Source organism: Oncorhynchus tshawytscha, linkage group LG05 (genome assembly GCF_018296145.1).
Source record: "Oncorhynchus tshawytscha isolate Ot180627B linkage group LG05, Otsh_v2.0, whole genome shotgun sequence".
NCBI lineage: Eukaryota > Metazoa > Chordata > Actinopteri > Salmoniformes > Salmonidae > Oncorhynchus > Oncorhynchus tshawytscha.
In genome coordinates, this window is record NC_056433.1 from 23,852,821 (window position 1) to 23,870,240 (window position 17,420).

At 45.4% G+C, this 17,420-nt stretch overlaps 1 protein-coding gene across 2 annotated transcripts in view; it reads left to right on the forward strand.

Annotated features, from left to right (window-relative positions):
- LOC112250335 (EH domain-containing protein 3) overlaps positions 1-17,420 on the forward strand; it is a 43,095-nt gene that overhangs the window by 8,292 nt on the left and 17,383 nt on the right. For both annotated transcript variants that reach the window (XM_024420397.2, XM_024420398.2), the window contains 2 exons: positions 4,864-5,040; positions 8,151-8,248. In XM_024420397.2, the coding sequence (XP_024276165.1) occupies positions 4,864-5,040; positions 8,151-8,248 (275 nt within the window). The remainder of the gene's footprint in view (positions 1-4,863; positions 5,041-8,150; positions 8,249-17,420) is intronic.

Here is a 17,420-nt window from a genome sequence, read left to right on the forward strand (position 1 = left end):
GTGATCGTAGTTTGTCTATTTTTTTTTCTATTGATTGTACATTTGCTAATAGGACCGATGGTAAAGGGAGATTACACACTCACCATCGGATCCTTACAAGGCACCTAGACCTTCGTCCCTGATATCTCTGTCTCTTTCCCCTACGAATGACAGGGATGAGGGCCTTGTCGGATGTCTGAAGTAAATTCTTCCCATTCCTCGGTAAAGAAAAAGTATTCCTCCAGTACGGGGTGAGATAATCGCTGTCCTGGTATCTAGAAGCTCTTTTCAGTCATAAGACACAGTGGCAGAAACATTATGTACAACATAAGTTACAAATAACGTGAAACAACACACAATATCACAATTGTTTAGGGGATCGTAAAACAGCATCCATCTCCTCTGGCGCTATTATAACATTCTGTAACCAGACGTGGTCGTGGTCCCTTGGTACAGACAGAGAGAGAAATCCCTGAAATGTCTCTCTGGTTGCGATTGTACCAGGCTTACGCTGAATTCCAGGTATACCAATCCCTGGACAAGACTGGATTGGATATGGATCACAGTTCCCCGGATAAAAATCTTTCTCATCTCTGGAAGCTTTTAATATAATTATACTGATTATTTTTGTTGCTTGTGCACTCTATAGTTTACTTTGCTAAATCATATTTTGAAGCATCATAAAGCACTGACAAATCATTTATGCTGAATCCCGGTGTCACGTTCTGACCTTTATTTCCTTTGTTTTGTATTTATTTAGTATGGTCAGGGCGTGAGTTGGGTGGGCAGTCTATGTTTGTTTTTCTATGTTTTGGGGCATTTCTATGTTTTCGGCCTAGTATGGTTCTCAATCAGAGGCAGGTGTCATTAGTTGTCTCTGATTGAGAATCATACTTAGGTAGCCTGGGTTGCACTGTTTGTTTGTGGGTGATTGTCTATGTTGTAGCTTCACGGTCGTCATTTGTTTATTGTTTTGTATGCAGTGTCAGTACTTTCTTGATTAAAGATTTACCATGGACACTTACCACGCCGCATATTGGTCCTCTGATCCGTTTCGCCTCTCCTCTTCAGATGAAGAGGAGGAAATCCGTGACAGAATCACCCACCCAACTCGGACCAAGCGGCGTGGTAAACAGCAGCGACGACAGCAGCAGCAGCAGCAACAACAGCGGCCAGCATCACAGGACTCCTGGACATGGGAGGAGATACTGAACGGAGAGGGACCCTGGGCACAGGCTGGGAAACATCGCCGTCCGAAATCAGAGCTGGAGGCAGCGAAAGCTGAGCGGCGGCGATATGAGGAGGCAGCACAGCAGTGCGACAGGTACGAGAGGCAGCCCCAAATTTTTTTTGGGGGCAGACGAGGTGTGGTACTAAGCCAGGTAGCAGACCTGAGCTCACTCCTCGTGCTTATTATAAGCAGCGCATTACTGGTCAGGCACCGTGTTATGCGGTTAAGCGCACGGTGTCGCCAGTGCGTGCCCATAGCCCGGTGCGCTATAGGGCAGCCCCCCGAAAGTGCCATGCGAGTGTGGGCATCGAGCCAGGGCGTATGGTGCCTGCTCAGCGGGTCTGGTCGCCGGTAGGTTATCCTGCGCCGGCTCTGCGTGCTGTGTCTCCGGGGCGCTGGGAGGGTGCAGTGCGTCCTCTGCCTGCGCTCCGCTCGTGTCGGGCGAATGTGGGAGTGGAGCCTAAGGGAGAGGTGCGTGTAGTAAGCACTAGATCTCCCATGCTTACCCACAGCCCGGTTCAACCTGTGCCTGCACTCTGGAGGGTCCGGGCTAGAGTAGTTGTCCAGCCTGGGGAAGTGGTGCCAAGGTTGCGCACCAGAGCTCCAGTGCTCCCCCACAGCCCGGTCCTTCAGGTGCCTCCTAACACCAAGCCTCCTGAGGGTCTCCCCAGCCTGGTGGTTCCTGTGGCAGCCCCACGCACCAGGCTGTCTCTCTGTCTCCTCCCTGCAGGTGGTCCTGTCTGTCCGGCGCTGCTGCCGGAGTCTCCCGCCTGTCCGGCGCTGCTGCCGGAGTCTCCCGCCTGTCCGGCGCTGCTGCCGGAGTCTCCCGCCTGTCCGGCGCTGCTGCCGGAGTCTCCCGCCTGTCCGGCGCTGCTGCCGGAGTCTCCCGCCTGTCCGGCGCTGCTGCCGGAGTCTCCCGCCTGTCCGGCGCTGCTGCCGGAGTCTCCCGCCTGTCCGGCGCTGCTGCCGGAGTCTCCCGCCTGTCCGGCGCTGCTGCCGGAGCCTCCCGCCTGTCCGGCGCCGCTGCCGGAGCCTCCCGCCTGTCCGGCGCCGCTGCCGGAGCCTCCCGCCTGTCCGGCGCCGCTGCCGGAGCCTCCCGCCTGTCCGGAGCCTCCCGCCTGTCCGGCGCCGCTGCCGGAGCCTCCCGCCTGTCCGGCGCTGCTGCCGGAGTCTCCCGCCTGTCCGGCGCTGCTGCCGGAGTCTCCCGCCTGTCCGGCGCCGCTGCCGGAGTCTGAGGCGCCAGAGCCCGTCAGCCCAGATGCGCCAGAGCCCCTCTGTCCAGAGGTTCTGCCCCTCTGTCCAGAGCTTCTGCCCCTCTGTCCAGAGCTTCTGCCCTCTGTCCAGTGGGGTCATTGAGAGGGGTGGCCATGGTGAGAAAGCCACGGAGGCGGACAATAAGGCGGACTAAGACAATGGTGAAGTGGGGTCCGCGTCCTGCGCCAGAGCCGCCACCGCGGACAGACGCCCACCCAGACCCTCCCCTATAGGTCAAGGTTTTGCGGCCGGAGTCCGCACCTTTGGGGTACTGTCACGTTCTGACCTTTATTTCCTTTGTTTTGTATTTATTTAGTATGGTCAGGGCGTGAGTTGGGTGGGCAGTCTATGTTTGTTTTTCTATGTTTTGGGGCATTTCTATGTTTCGGCCTAGTATGGTTCTCAATCAGAGGCAGGTGTCATTAGTTGTCTCTGATTGAGAATCATACTTAGGTAGCCTGGGTTGCACTGTTTGTTTGTGGGTGATTGTCTATGTTGTAGCTTCACGGTCGTCATTTGTTTATTGTTTTGTATGCAGTGTCAGTACTTTCTTGATTAAAGATTTACCATGGACACTTACCACGCCGCATATTGGTCCTCTGATCCGTTTCGCCTCTCCTCTTCAGATGAAGAGGAGGAAATCCGTGACACCCGGCCATATATGTCAGTTTCAAAAAGTTGGAAATGTTTGAATATTTAATCAGCTACGGTTCAGCTCTGACCAAGTGAGGTGATGGCTTTGTGTTGGTTTCCTATTCTGCCTCTGACGGTCATGGTTCAGTCCATTGTCAAGAGTTTCCAGAGCTAGCCTCTCTAATGGCTTGGGGATAGAGGAAACTGAGAGGTGGACTGGGGCTAGTGTGGCTACTCTCCATTTCTCTGTGGTTTGTGCCCTATGTGAGGCCACTGTCCTGCAGGGTAGGGCCATAGGCAGCGTCTTCAGTTTCCTGTGCTGTGGTGCATTATTCATAGAGGATGTGCCTATGTGGAGGCAGCAAGCAGCAGCGGCTGCAGTAGGAAAAGTGGCAGTGAAAGAGCTAGGCCTGTGTGTGTGTGTGTGTGTGTGTGTGTGCTGACTCCTCAGTCCTAAGTGTCATGAAAGCACACAGGCTTAGCTCTTTCCTCTCTAGTCTGTTTCCAAACACACACGCGTGCACACACACATACACACGCACGCACACACACACTTGCACACACACAAGGTCATTCATTAACATTGCCATCATGATGGACATAACACAGTCCCTCTGCCTCCCTTCATCTCACCGAAGCCTCAGTGGCAGAGCTGTGGGAAGTAGGCTTGGGCGGTATACCGTTTATACCGCACGCCGGGGTATTTCGGAATACCGACGGTATGATTTTAAATGCAATAAATAACAATAACAATAATAATACTTTTTTTTTTAAATGCGGGGGGTTGGGGGCACCAACGTCTCACGGGGGCTGCGGGGGTGCATGCTACGCCACTCCTTAGAACTATAAGTTAAGAATAACTGGAACAATTCTAAGATGTGTCAAATAAAGGATATGCAGCTCAGGGCTCCAGCTATTCATTTGGTTTGCTAACTATCTAGCGAAGTAGCTAGATGTCAAGACCAAGCTTCTTGGTGATAGTAGAGACATTTAATCCCCACTTGGATCAAAATCCTTGTTGCCTAAATTATTTTGTGGGTCAAAAATGTATACACTTTTTGGGGGGGTATAGCGCCCCTTGTGTGCACTTCCGGTAATACCGTATACCCCGGTATGGTACAGAAACGGTATGACGGTATGGAAATCTAGATACCGCCCAACCCTAGTGGGAAGGATAAACATCTGGGTCTGGACAGTAAGACAATATATTATGGCTTGTGTCAGTGCTCCTCATATCTATCATTGCAATGGCACTGTGTTATGGAGTTAAACAGTGTATACAGAGAAACTGTACTAGCCAGCTCTGTTGACCCCTATGACAGGGTGTGTGTAGAGTGGATACATAGAGTATCAGCTGGTTGACCTCACATCTGTTGGTGCTTTAAGTGTTGAACGTGATTTAAAATGACAATTTATTGCCTTGAGTAATGAATCACCAGAGAAATCAAGTATTTACGATTCAATGCATTTGTAGGATTCTGCACATTCTATAGAATTATACTAAATCTTTACAATATTACACACAAATCTCTATTTAGAAGAGATTTGACATCTGTGATATCAATTCAGACTCTCATTCAAGTATAAACTCTTGGACCGTGACCCTATAATTCAACATTGCTAATATTTTATTTTAAAAGATGCATTAGTACAAGTTTGCTATGTAAAGGACAGGTGTATAGGGGTTGTAAAGTAACAGGTCAACTAAGATAGTGGACAATAAAGAAAAGCATAACCAGAGATCCATGTCTCCTATTACTTCCCAGATACCTGTTGGAGCAGGATTTCCCTGGAATGCGGATCGGGCCAGAGCCCACCACAGACTCCTTCATTGCAGTGATGCATGGAGACACGGAAGGGCTGATCCCTGGCAATGCCCTGGTGGTCGACCCCAAGAAACCCTTCAGGAAGCTCAACGCCTTCGGAAACGCATTTCTCAACAGGTGAGACTATAACAGTCCACATGTAGTGTTTTTTATTCATCTATTCAGTGGTTCCCTTTTTATAGTCCTGTACAACTTCAAACATTCAACCTCCAGCTGCGTACCCCCTCTAGCACCAGGGTCAGCGAACTCTCAAATGTTGTTTGTGGCCATCTTTGTAAGCCTGCCACACACACACTAAACGATATGTTTATTAAACATAAGAATGAGTGGGAGTTTTTGTCACAACCCGGCTCGTAGGAAGTGACAAAGAGCTCTTATAGGACCAGGGCACAAATAATAATATAATAATAATCAATCATTTTGCTCTTTATTTGACCATCTTATTTGTTAATCTAAAATTGTGATTAACTCACCACAGGTTAATGACAAGGGTGTGCTTGAAAGGATGCACATAACTCTGCAATGTTGGGTTGTATTGGAAAGAGTCTGTCTTAAATCATTTTCCACACACAGTCTGTGCCTGTATTTAGTTTTCATGCTAGTGAGGGCTGAGAATCCACTCTCACATAGGTACGTGGTTGCAAAGGGCATCGGTGTCTTAACAGCGTGATATGCCAAGGCAGGATACTCTGAGCACAGCGCAATCCAGAAATCTGGCAGTGGCTTATGATTAAATTCAATTTTCACAGAACTGCTTGTTGCAATTTCGATGAGACTCTTGTTCAGATATCGGTAAGTGGACTGTAGGCAGGGCATGAAAGGGATAACGAATCCAGTAGTTTGTGTCATCCGTTTCGGGAATGTACCTGCGTAATTGCACATGCAACTCACTCAGTTGCTTTGCTATATCACATTTGACATTGTCCGTAAGCTTGAGTTCTTTTGCACACAAAAAATCATACAATGATGGAAAGACCAAATTAGCTCCAATTCTTAATCATAGCCTGAATTTTGCCCCGCACATTGAATATAGTTGCGGAGAGTCCCTGTAATCCTAGATTCAGATCATTCAGGCGAGAAAAAACATATCCCAAATAGGCCAGTCGTGTGAGAAACTCATCATCATGCAAGCGGTCAGACAAGTGAAAATCAGTTAAGACAACTTTAAGCTCATCTCTCAATTTGTCCATACTTTGCCCCTTGATAACCAGCGCACTTCTGTATGATGTAAAAGCATTACATGGTCGCTGCCCATATCATGGTGCAGAAAAGAGCGAGAGTTCAGGGTCCTTGCTTTAACATAGTAAACCATTTTCACTGTAGTGTTAAAAACATCTTTCAAGCTGTCAGGCATTCCCTTGGCAGCAAGAGCCTCTCGGTGGATGCTGCAGTGTACCCAAGTGACGTCTGGAGCAACTGCTTGGACGAGCGTTACCACTCCATCTCCCTGTTATGGCTTTTGCGCCATCAGTACAGATACCAAAATGAGCAGCATCTACGTTTGGCTACATATGGACCGTTAGTGGAGAGAGTATTGGTTCATGTAATTGGATGTTAATTATTTGACTAGGCTACCTGTATTTGACATTGTATTGTTTTTTTCACTGAACACTAGATGGTTTAAGTTTATTTTTGGCAGTGAAATGAGGCTACTCAGGCGAGAGAAAAAAACTTACCCAAATGTATAGCCCCGTTGAAAGTAAAAATGGACTGTTTTTAAATGTGAATCACATTTTTATTTGGCTTACCCCGACTGCGTTGCGTGTATCCCAATTTGGGAATACCTGCTCTATATAGTTGGATGACTCATGTTTGTATACAGCAAATGAAAAGCGCACTGTTACTGCTTGTTTTTAGATGCCTCATCAAAGATAGAATGGTGAATGTTCAGTAACTTATTAGCATTGAATAGCAATACTGTGCATCAGTTTTTTGAGTTCCACATTCTAAAGGCCCCTGGGAGAATACGTTCTCAAACTTGCTTTGAGCTCAAATGGCCAAAAGATTTCTCTGAAACTCTACTAGTTAGTCATGTGAGTGTTTCTCTGTGCTCCTGCTGAGTTTCCAATAAGTTTCAGATTACAATTTAATTTGAAATTCCAATTTGTTTGAGAATAACCCCACGCTTTGATTTATGTAGGGAAGCAATGAAAGTTGCTTAGCTTACTGATGCCAAAGTATTAAATATTTCTCAGTTGGCATGAAACTCACAGTCCTTGAGAGAAGGAAAGGGAGGGAGGCGGACTGAGTGCAGGAGCGAGAGTGAAAGTTAAGTTTAGCCTGCCTCAACGGTAGCTGTGTTTACTATGTCACAGGATGATATCATGTCACAGGATGATATCATGCCACGAGGAGAGACCTGCTACACAAGCTCTACATTCCACCTCTGATTGAATTTCCCTCTGCTCACCGTCCAGGTGTTTCCCCTTTTAGTGGCAGACCGTCAGTGGGTCTGTTAACCCTTATCATCTGATGTGCGCGTGTCATACATACCTCACACCTCGCTCTGGGTAAGGGCTCGCTGCTTATTGCCTTATTACCTATGAAGTGTTTCTTAAATATGCTATTCATACTTTGGATCAACGTAAGGCTTCCAATGTCAGCACAAGGCTGTGGTCTAATAGCGTGTGTCCTAAGGGAGATGATATGAACACATGGTTTGTGATGGTTTCAGCAGGTGGCTCTGATGTGAAGTAGCAGAACAAATGTGTGGAGTAAGGTTTGTTAGGGTTCTTGGCTTACGGCCGCTCTTTGTCGTACCACAGTAAGTATACAGAAATTTGCCTTGGCTCAGAAAACAGTTTAAACAGATAAACATGTGTATAATGCATGTTCCCTAAGCAGTGAAGACTCCAAGAGTAAAGGGTAGAGTTCAGCTCAACTATGTATCTAACATTCTGATGTATTATCAGTTGTATTTCCGACATCCGTGTGAACAAGTTTCCATAGATAAGAAAAAGCCAATGTCACAGTTGGAACATGGTTGAATGTCAAACATTACCAGTTGCCTTTTTGAATCCTAAGACAAACTGTGTCCAAAGTGGTCAATACTTTGTTTTACATGAAGAAAACCCAACTATCTGTCTGTGTGTCTGTGTCAGTCTGGGAGTGTTTGTCTTATGTCCGTCCGACTCTTTTTCTGTGTCAGATTTGATCATGTAGGCTCTGTAATTCTTCAGTGTTGGTCTATCTAAAGGGTTTCTTAAATCTTGTCTTATGTCCTGTAGGTTTGTGTGTGCCCAGCTGCCCAACCCTGTTCTGGAGAGCATCAGTGTGATTGATACTCCTGGTATCCTGTCTGGAGAGAAGCAGAGGATCAGCAGAGGTACGGCTCTCAACCTCTCCACCCCTCTCTCAACCTCTCCACCATTCTCTCAACCTCTCCACCCATCTCTTTACCACTCCACCCCTCTCTCAACCTCTCCACCCTTCTCTCAAACTCTCCATGCCTCTCTCAACCTCTCCACCCCTCTCTCAACCTCTCCACCCATCTCTTTACCACTCCACCCCTCTCTCAACCTCTCCACCCTTCTCTCAACCTCTCCACCCTTCTCTCAACCTCTCCACCCATCTCTTTACTACTCCACCCCTCTCTCAACCTCTCCACCCTTCTCTCAACCTCTCCACCCTTCTCTCAACCTCTCCACCCATCTCTTTACTACTCCACCCCTCTCTCAACCTCTCCACCCTTCTCTCAACCTCTCCATGCCTCTCTCAACCTCTCCACCCCTCTCTGTACCTCTCCACCCCTCTCTTTACCTCTCCACCACTCTCTTTACCTCTCCACCCTTCTCTTTACCTCTCCACCCTTCTCTTTACCTCCACACCCTTCTCTTTACCTCTCTACCCTTCTCTTTACCTCTCCACCCTTCTCTTTACCTCTCCACCCCTCTTTACCTCTCCACCCCTCTCTTTACCTCTCCACCTTTCCCTTTACCTCTCCACCCCTCTCTTTACCTCTCCACCACTCTCTTTACCGCTCCACCCTTCTCTAAACCCACCACCCATGTCTCCACCCCTATACCCCTCTCTCAACCCCTCTACCCCTCCCTCCACCACTCCACCCCTATCTCTACCCTTCTTTCAACCTCTCCATCCCTTACAATCCCTCTACCCCTCTCTTCACCCCTCTCTCAACCCCTCTACCCCTCTCTCCACTCCTCTACCCATATCTCCACCCCTCTCTCAACCCCTCCATCCCATACAATCTCCTCTCCTCTCTCCACCTGTGCTGCTGAACCCACTGAGACATTTGCATAGCCAGTTCTGGATCAAAACCGTGTAGCTGTGGCATTGTTTAAATCTGCATTCAGTCATGATGTGTTGAAAGACACCAGAGATCAGCGTGAGATACTCTATGCATCACCCCTATGTTTATAGGACTGTGTAACATGGTCCAGCAGCTCTTTCCACATGAATTCCAGTAAACAGTAAAGACCATTGTCTATTAGTCTCTGAGTACACTCTGCTTAATCCTAATAAGAAATCTGTGTTTTATTTCAGTGATGACTCTCATAGGGGTTTCAAAGCTGCAAAGTATGTAAATAAACGTTCATTTATGCCCTCTGGTATTCTGAATGCATCTGTGGCTCTGCGAATGGCAAAGGGGACGGGAGTACTGATCAATGTCACCATGATGTCACAGTGTTCCAGACCTCTTATCAACAAGGACATCAAGACTCTGCAGTAGACATATGTGGTGCTTATCACTTAGCCTAGCAGGCCGCCATAGGCTGACCCCATAAACAGTCTCTGGAAGTACCTGGCTAGAATGGATTGTCAACATTATATGTACATGGTGCATTACTTTTTCTTTTAGTGTGTGCCAATGTTTCCCTCACTCTTGTGTCTTTCTTAGAGTCCTCAGAGGTGATTGAACGGAAGTATGTCTTGGCACACGCGACACACCAATATTCTGGGAAAAAGGGTCTCTTTGTTCCTTGTCAGGGAGAGAAAAGAGAGAGTAACTCTGGCTTCCTGTGAACCAGTCCAGTCTCATTCCTCACCACAGGGTCAGGGTTACCTTCAGCTGATAGCAACCTGCTGCGAACTCCTACCCTACTGTACCTTATCTCTCATCTCACCTTGCCGCCTACACCTCTACTCTTCTACTGTACCTTAGTTATCATCTCATCTCACCTTACCACTACACCTCTACTCTTATACTGTACCTTAGTTATCATTTAATTTCATCTTACCACTACACCTCTACTCTTCTACTGTACCTTAGTTATCATCTCACCTTACCACTACACCTCTACTCTTCTACTGTACCTTAGTTCTCATCTCTTCTTACCACTACACCTCTACTCTTCTACTGTACCTTAGTTCTCATCTCTTCTTACCACTACACCTCTACTCTTCTACTGTACCTTAGCTCTCATCTCATCTCCCCTTACCACTACACCTCTACTCTTCTACTGTACCTTAGTTATCATCTCACCTTACCACTACACCTCTACTCTTCTACTGTATCTTAGTTCTCATCTCTTCTTACCACTACACCTCTACTCTTCTACTGTATCTTAGTTCTCATCTCTTCTTACCACTACACCTCTACCCTTCTACTGTATCTTAGTTATCATCTCCCCTTACCACTACACATCTACTCTTCTACTGTGCCTTAGTTATCATCTCCCCTTACCACTACACCTCTACTCTTATACTGTACCTTAGTTATCATCTCATCTCCCCTTACCACTACACATCTACTCTTCTACTGTGCCTTAGTTATCATCTCCCCTTACCACTACACCTCTACTCTTATACTGTACCTTAGTTATCATCTCATCTCCCCTTACCACTACACATCTACTCTTCTACTGTACCTTAGTTATCATCTTATCTCCCCTTACCACTACACATCTACTCTTCTACTGTACCTTAGTTATCATCTCATCTCCCCTTACCACTACACATCTACTCTTCTACTGTACCTTAGTTATCATCTCATCTCCCCTTACCACTACACCTCTACTCTTCTACTGTACCTTAGTTATCATCTCCCCTTACCACTACACCTCTACTCTTCTACTGTACCTTAGATCTCATCTCACCTTACCACTACACCTCTACTCTTCTACTGTACCTTAGTTATCATCTAATTTCACCTTACCACTACACCTCTACTCTTATACTGTACCTTAGTTATCATCTCATCTCCCCTTACCACTACACATCTACTCTTCTACTGTACCTTAGTTATCATCTCATCTCCCCTTACCACTACACCTCTACTCTTCTACTGTACCTTAGTTATCATCTCCCCTTACCACTACACCTCTACTCTTATACTGTACCTCAGTTATCATCTCATCTCCCCGTACCGCTACACCTCTACTCTTCTACTGTACCTTAGTTATCATCTAATTTCACCTTACCACTACACCTCTACTCTTATACTGTACCTTAGATCTCATCTCACCTTACCGCTACACCTCTACTCGTCTACTGTACCTTAGTTATCATCTAATTTCACCTTACCACTACACCTCTACTCTTATACTGTACCTTAGATCTCATCTCACCTTACCGCTACACCTCTACTCGTCTACTGTACCTTAGTTATCATCTAATTTCACCTTACCACTACACCTCTACTCTTATACTGTACCTTAGATCTCATCTCCCCTTACCACTACACATCTACTCTTCTACTGTACCTTAGTTATCATCTCACCTTACCACTACACCTCTACTCTTCTACTGTACCTTAGTTATCATCTCTTCTTACCACTACACCTCTACTCTTATACTGTACCTTAGATCTCATCTCCCCTTACCACTACACATCTACTCTTCTACTGTACCTTAGTTATCATCTCACCTTACCACTACACCTCTACTCTTCTACTGTACCTTAGTTATCATCTCACCTTACCACTACACCTCTACTCTTCTACTGTACCTTAGATCTCATCTCACCTTACCACTACACCTCTACTCTTCTACTGTACCTTAGTTATCATCTCATCTCCCCTTACCGCTACACCTCTACTCTTCTACTGTACCTTAGTTATCATCTAATTTCACCTTACCACTACACCTCTACTCTTATACTGTACCTTAGATCTCATCTCATCTCACCTTACCGCTACACCTCTACTCTTCTACTGTATCTTAGTTCTCATCTCTTCTTACCACTACACCTCTACCCTTCTACTGTATCTTAGTTATCATCTCTTCTTACCACTACACATCTACTCTTCTACTGTATCTTAGTTCTCATCTCTTCTTACCACTACACCTCTACCCTTCTACTGTATCTTAGTTATCATCTCTTCTTACCACTACACATCTACTCTTCTACTGTGCCTTAGTTATCATCTCCCCTTACCACTACACCTCTACTCTTATACTGTATCTTAGTTCTCATCTCTTCTTACCACTACACCTCTACTCTTCTACTGTATCTTAGTTCTCATCTCTTCTTACCACTACACCTCTACTCTTATACTGTATCTTAGTTCTCATCTCTTCTTACCACTACACCTCTACTCTTCTACTGTATCTTAGTTCTCATCTCTTCTTACCACTACACCTCTACCCTTCTACTGTATCTTAGTTATCATCTCTTCTTACCACTACACATCTACTCTTCTACTGTGCCTTAGTTATCATCTCCCCTTACCACTACACCTCTACTCTTATACTGTATCTTAGTTATCATCTCCCCTTACCACTGCACCTCTACCCTTCTACTGTACCTTAGATCTCATCTCTTCTTACCACTACACCTCTACCCTTCTACTGTACCTTAGTTATCATCTCCCCTTACCACTACACCTCTACTCTTCTACTGTACCTTAGTTATCATCTCATCTCCCCTTACCACTACACCTCTACTCTTCTACTAAATCTTAGTTATCATCTCACCTTACCACTACACCTTTACTCTTCTACTGTACCTTAGTTATCATCTCATCTCATCTTACCACTACACCTCTACTCTTCTACTGTATCTTAGTTCTCATCTCACCACAACACATGTACTATTCTACTGTACCTTAGTTATCATCTCATCTCACCTTACCGCTACACCTCTACTCTTCTACTGTACCTTAGTTATCATCTCACCTTACCGCTACACCTCTACTCTTCTACTGTACCTTAGATCTCACCTTACCGCTACACCTCTACTCTTCCACTGTATTCTACCATATCACACTGTGCTGTGCTCTTCTTCTCTTCTCTATGAACTGTCTGAGACCCATAAAACCTTACCTCACCACTGTATACTCTACTGAAGCCAAGTCTATAGGACATGTGGTGTGGCAGATAGATGTGTGCCTCTGTGTTTGCATCAGGCTCAACTAGGTTGTAATCTCCCCCTGAGATCAGCCAGCCAATCTCTGCGGGGGTCTGTGTCCTCCTGTTTGTTTTGTGCATGGTTAGTTACTTCATTCCACATTCAGCAAAAGTCCATCACCCACCCGATAGCCCACAGTAATCACCCAGCACGGCCCACCCGGCCGTCAGCACTTTCCTTTGGGCTGCCGGTGTGTGTGTGTGTTGCAGTGGTGTGGTGGCTTGTGTGTCTGTGGCTCTGTGTTTGGTGAGCTCACAGTCCAGTCGGATTAGGGCTCATTCAGGGGAGCAGAGAGGAGAGAGGAAGCAGAGAGAGAACCCAGCTTTAGAGCTATACACAGGGAACATGGAGTAGTCAGAACCAGAGCCCCTACATACAGAGCAACTCCAATGTCGTCACATAAGCACAAATGTCCAGTAAACTGTGTAACATAATTTGTGCCACAACCAAACTCAAAAGAGCTTATGGAGACAAATTGTATGCAGCAGTTTATGCAGAGTAGGCCTATGTTGGATCATTGAATGTGTATTCAAATGTAAAGCTTAGCATTTACTAGTGAAATCAATCCCTGTTTTGGGACTACTGGAAATGCTTGAATGACTAATATGCTGAGGATCTTACTTTGTATAGTCAAGTAGTTCCCATTTTATTAGACCTTAGGCACAAAATTGTGCCTACATGTACTTTCAAATTCACACTGCTGGTCGTGTATCTAGATTCTAGAGTTAAAGTATAGGGACTCTAACGTGGCATCATCAAAAGCCTGTGATTGCAGGTTACTACTTGTTTGTCCTCGTATTCTCCCTATAATTTGGCCCGGTTGTTATTGGTGATGCACTTGTGCCTTTCATGCCCCTAAAGCATTCATAACAGGAAGTGAGCGTGTCCCAAAGCCGATGTTAACCAAGTGGCCCTTAAAACCACTCTCATGTGTGTTATAGTGGGTATTCATAAAATGTACTCTTGGACTCAGTTTGAGTTTCCTGGGGATCTCAGGGTGTTTTCACATATGCAGTAGTCCTCTTTAAAAGAAACAATCTCAGTCCTCTTTAATGTGAAGTCTGTGATTAAAAAAAGGGATGTAACTCAGTTCTCTTTGCATTCACATTTGCTATCTTTAGAAAGGAAGGCTCGTGCTATCTGGGATATTTGGGACGTCCCTATGCTAAATCCTAACCCTAACTGTAACCCCTACCCTTACCTTAACCTTAATCCTTACCGTAACCATTTTAAATGACAACTTCAATGGGGTACCGTCAGAGTTGTGATGTCCCAAGGATTCTGGATTGCACGGACCTTGATTTTGTACCTTCCCTATGTTGTGATACTCTCCAAATGTCTTTGTCTTCTCACACTATTCAAACCCCATAATCGAATAAACAGCGTATGAAGCTTTCTTAGCTTATACTAGATCACATATTGCAAAAAAATTATCAGAAATTCGTGTCAGTACAAAACTCCACACATATTTTGGAATTTCTGTGCATCCTTGACAATCGCTTATCAATATCCAAAAACATTTATTTTCCACGAACCTGCACATCATCATGTTCTTGATTTAGTGGCACCAATGTGAGGGGTTATGGCAGGGGAAATAGTGTTGCGGTAGTCTAGTCTGTCGTGCGGGAATAATGACAAGTGAACCTGGGGAGCTTTGTGTTCACATTGCCTTAAAGAGCACTGGACCGCGGAATTCAAACGAACTGAACCCACCTCTCGAGACGGTCTCAGTTCGGTACGCTTCAAGGGATCTTTTGAGGGGTCTGAGTTCTTTGGCGTGTTCACACTGAATAACAAAATAAGCGAACCACATTGAGTTCACCAAAAATATCTGAAAAAGACCAAGTGTGAAAACACCCTCAGAGAGTTGGATAACTTCGAAGCTCTTTTCCAGGTACAGTTTAGGCATACACTGTACATCAGAAGCTCTCCTCCCAATACAATTAATATATTACATCACTGATAATGTCTAAATGTTCTATCCATAGCATCAGTGAAGGCTGTGGTCTTCCTCCCCCTGTACATTCCCATTAGGAGCAGAGAAGTCATTAGGGCAGGCTGGGCCTTAGGCCCTGCTCTCTCATTAGCCTCTTCCTGTCGGTCTCGCGTGTAAAGCTGCCCGTGTCTCGGCCCTGCAGCCTGAAGCCCTGGTCTGGAATCCCTGGACTGCTGCCTCCCTCTGGCTGACTGTGTGTGATGCTTATAATCTTATCCCTCTCATTCTCTTGCTCTATCTCTCCCTCTCTCTTCTCTCTCTATTTGTCACTCACGTGCACACACACTAATGTGAGCACACAAACACACTGTGTTACAGTATGTGTGATGGTAGTTCATGGCAAGCTGTGCTCTCTCCCATGCTCTGGGTCAGGCTGCTCTCTCCCTCTCGTTAGTGTGTTAGTGTGATGTTCAGATTTAGCACTCCTAATGAGAATGGCTGCCTGGCTGTGTGAGGAGCCTTAACACTGCACACCAGGTTGGGTCGCACTGTGAAATACTTGCCTTTTACAATCGGGTGTTACAAGATAGCAAGATAGGCCCTCAGTGTTTGTCTCTGTAGAGACTACTTTAAAACCCAGGAACATTGTTTATAACAGGTATATAAACCTTTCTGTTAAACAGCTGACCCGCTGTAAGCTTAATGTGGTTTGGAGATGTGGGTTGTAGTCTTGTTGAAAAGATGCTTAACAAGTGTAATCCTTTTAGAGCAGACAGGTGCATGTGTGTGAGTGTCTAACATGCCTGTATGTGTGTGTACTGCGTGTACTTGCTGCTGTTTTGTCTCCTCTCCCACTGTGCTGCGTGTTGGCCTGACAGGGCCTGTTGGATTAATGGTGCTGAATAATGCGTGTAGTACAGCTTAGGATCCTACGTACAGCACTGTAGTGGACAGAACCGGGGATACTTTTCACAGCTTGTTTTTGTCTTAGGATTCCTGGATCAGTGGACAAATTAACATAACATCACTCATGACCATGTTTATGTTGCAGTCATCAACTGAATAAGATGGCTTGTGTCAAACATTTAGGAAAGAGTGGTGGGTTTGAAACAGGTTAAAGTTGAGGGACAATTACTGCTTGATACTTTCAAGTACCTCACAGAACGTATTACCCTTTAGTACCAGTCGTAGCTAAGTAGTAAACAGGGCATATCTCTGTTAACTACTTCAGTCCCAGAGGCCTAACGACAGTTGGCCAGGGACAAGTACTCATGTATGGGGACTGGAGAGGGTTGGCACAATAAGTCATTGTATTACTTTGAACAGAGATATGTCACACCTTCCCCCTTCATGGCAGCACGAGTACAAGGAGGATGACCATCTGTGTATGCTTAGAACTGAACCATAGGATAGAGAGACGAGAGAGAAGCAGGTTTCTTAAAAACACAGACTTAACTGGCAGATGGGCAGGATAATGACCTCAGTAAGGATGCCCAGAAGGGACAATTATAAAAAAAGTCTCTAATCCCACACACTGTGTGCCATATCCTTGTAGATATAGAGAAATGGAGAGCTGGTTTGTTTATGGGCAGCCATCGCTAATTCCCCTGTTGTTTTTATCCTTTGGTAAAAAAAAATGAAAAAAGCAGTATAATAAAAGTTTGTTAAGAGTAATTCCCGAAAATGACTTGGATCTTTTTAATCATGTATCTCCAGTATTATTATTTTTCAGGAACTCAGTCGGGGTCTCAACTTACAGTTGCGAGTTAGAATAGTAGAATAAACAAGGTGCAATATCGAAATTTGTTTGCATGTCATCAGTTTTTCTTGTGTTATGTCAGTCACTGATAGTCAGTTAATTGATAGTCAGTTAGTGAGCAACTGCGGCCCCTCATGATGAGGTGAACTGAGTTTATGAAGTCTTTATAAACCATTTGATCATGGATTTTCAGCTTGCTGAATTTGAATCAAACAAAGAGATCCACAGTCTCTTCTTAATTTATTTATCTACTAAGTGGTTTCCACCCTTTTAAGTTAAACAATCGTCATCTTCAACAGGGGGCATGCCTGCCCGAAGTAGATCGTTGTCTGATTACAGTGTTTTCACAGCCAAGGGCCAAAACTGAGTTCCCATGTCAACCAGTAACACAGTTAAACTTCTGATGGCCAAGGAGTCAGAAGTACAGCACTAAGAAAGACATGAAGACTATCCCTTACTTTTGTACTGTCATTGAACTGTGGAAAATGACAGAT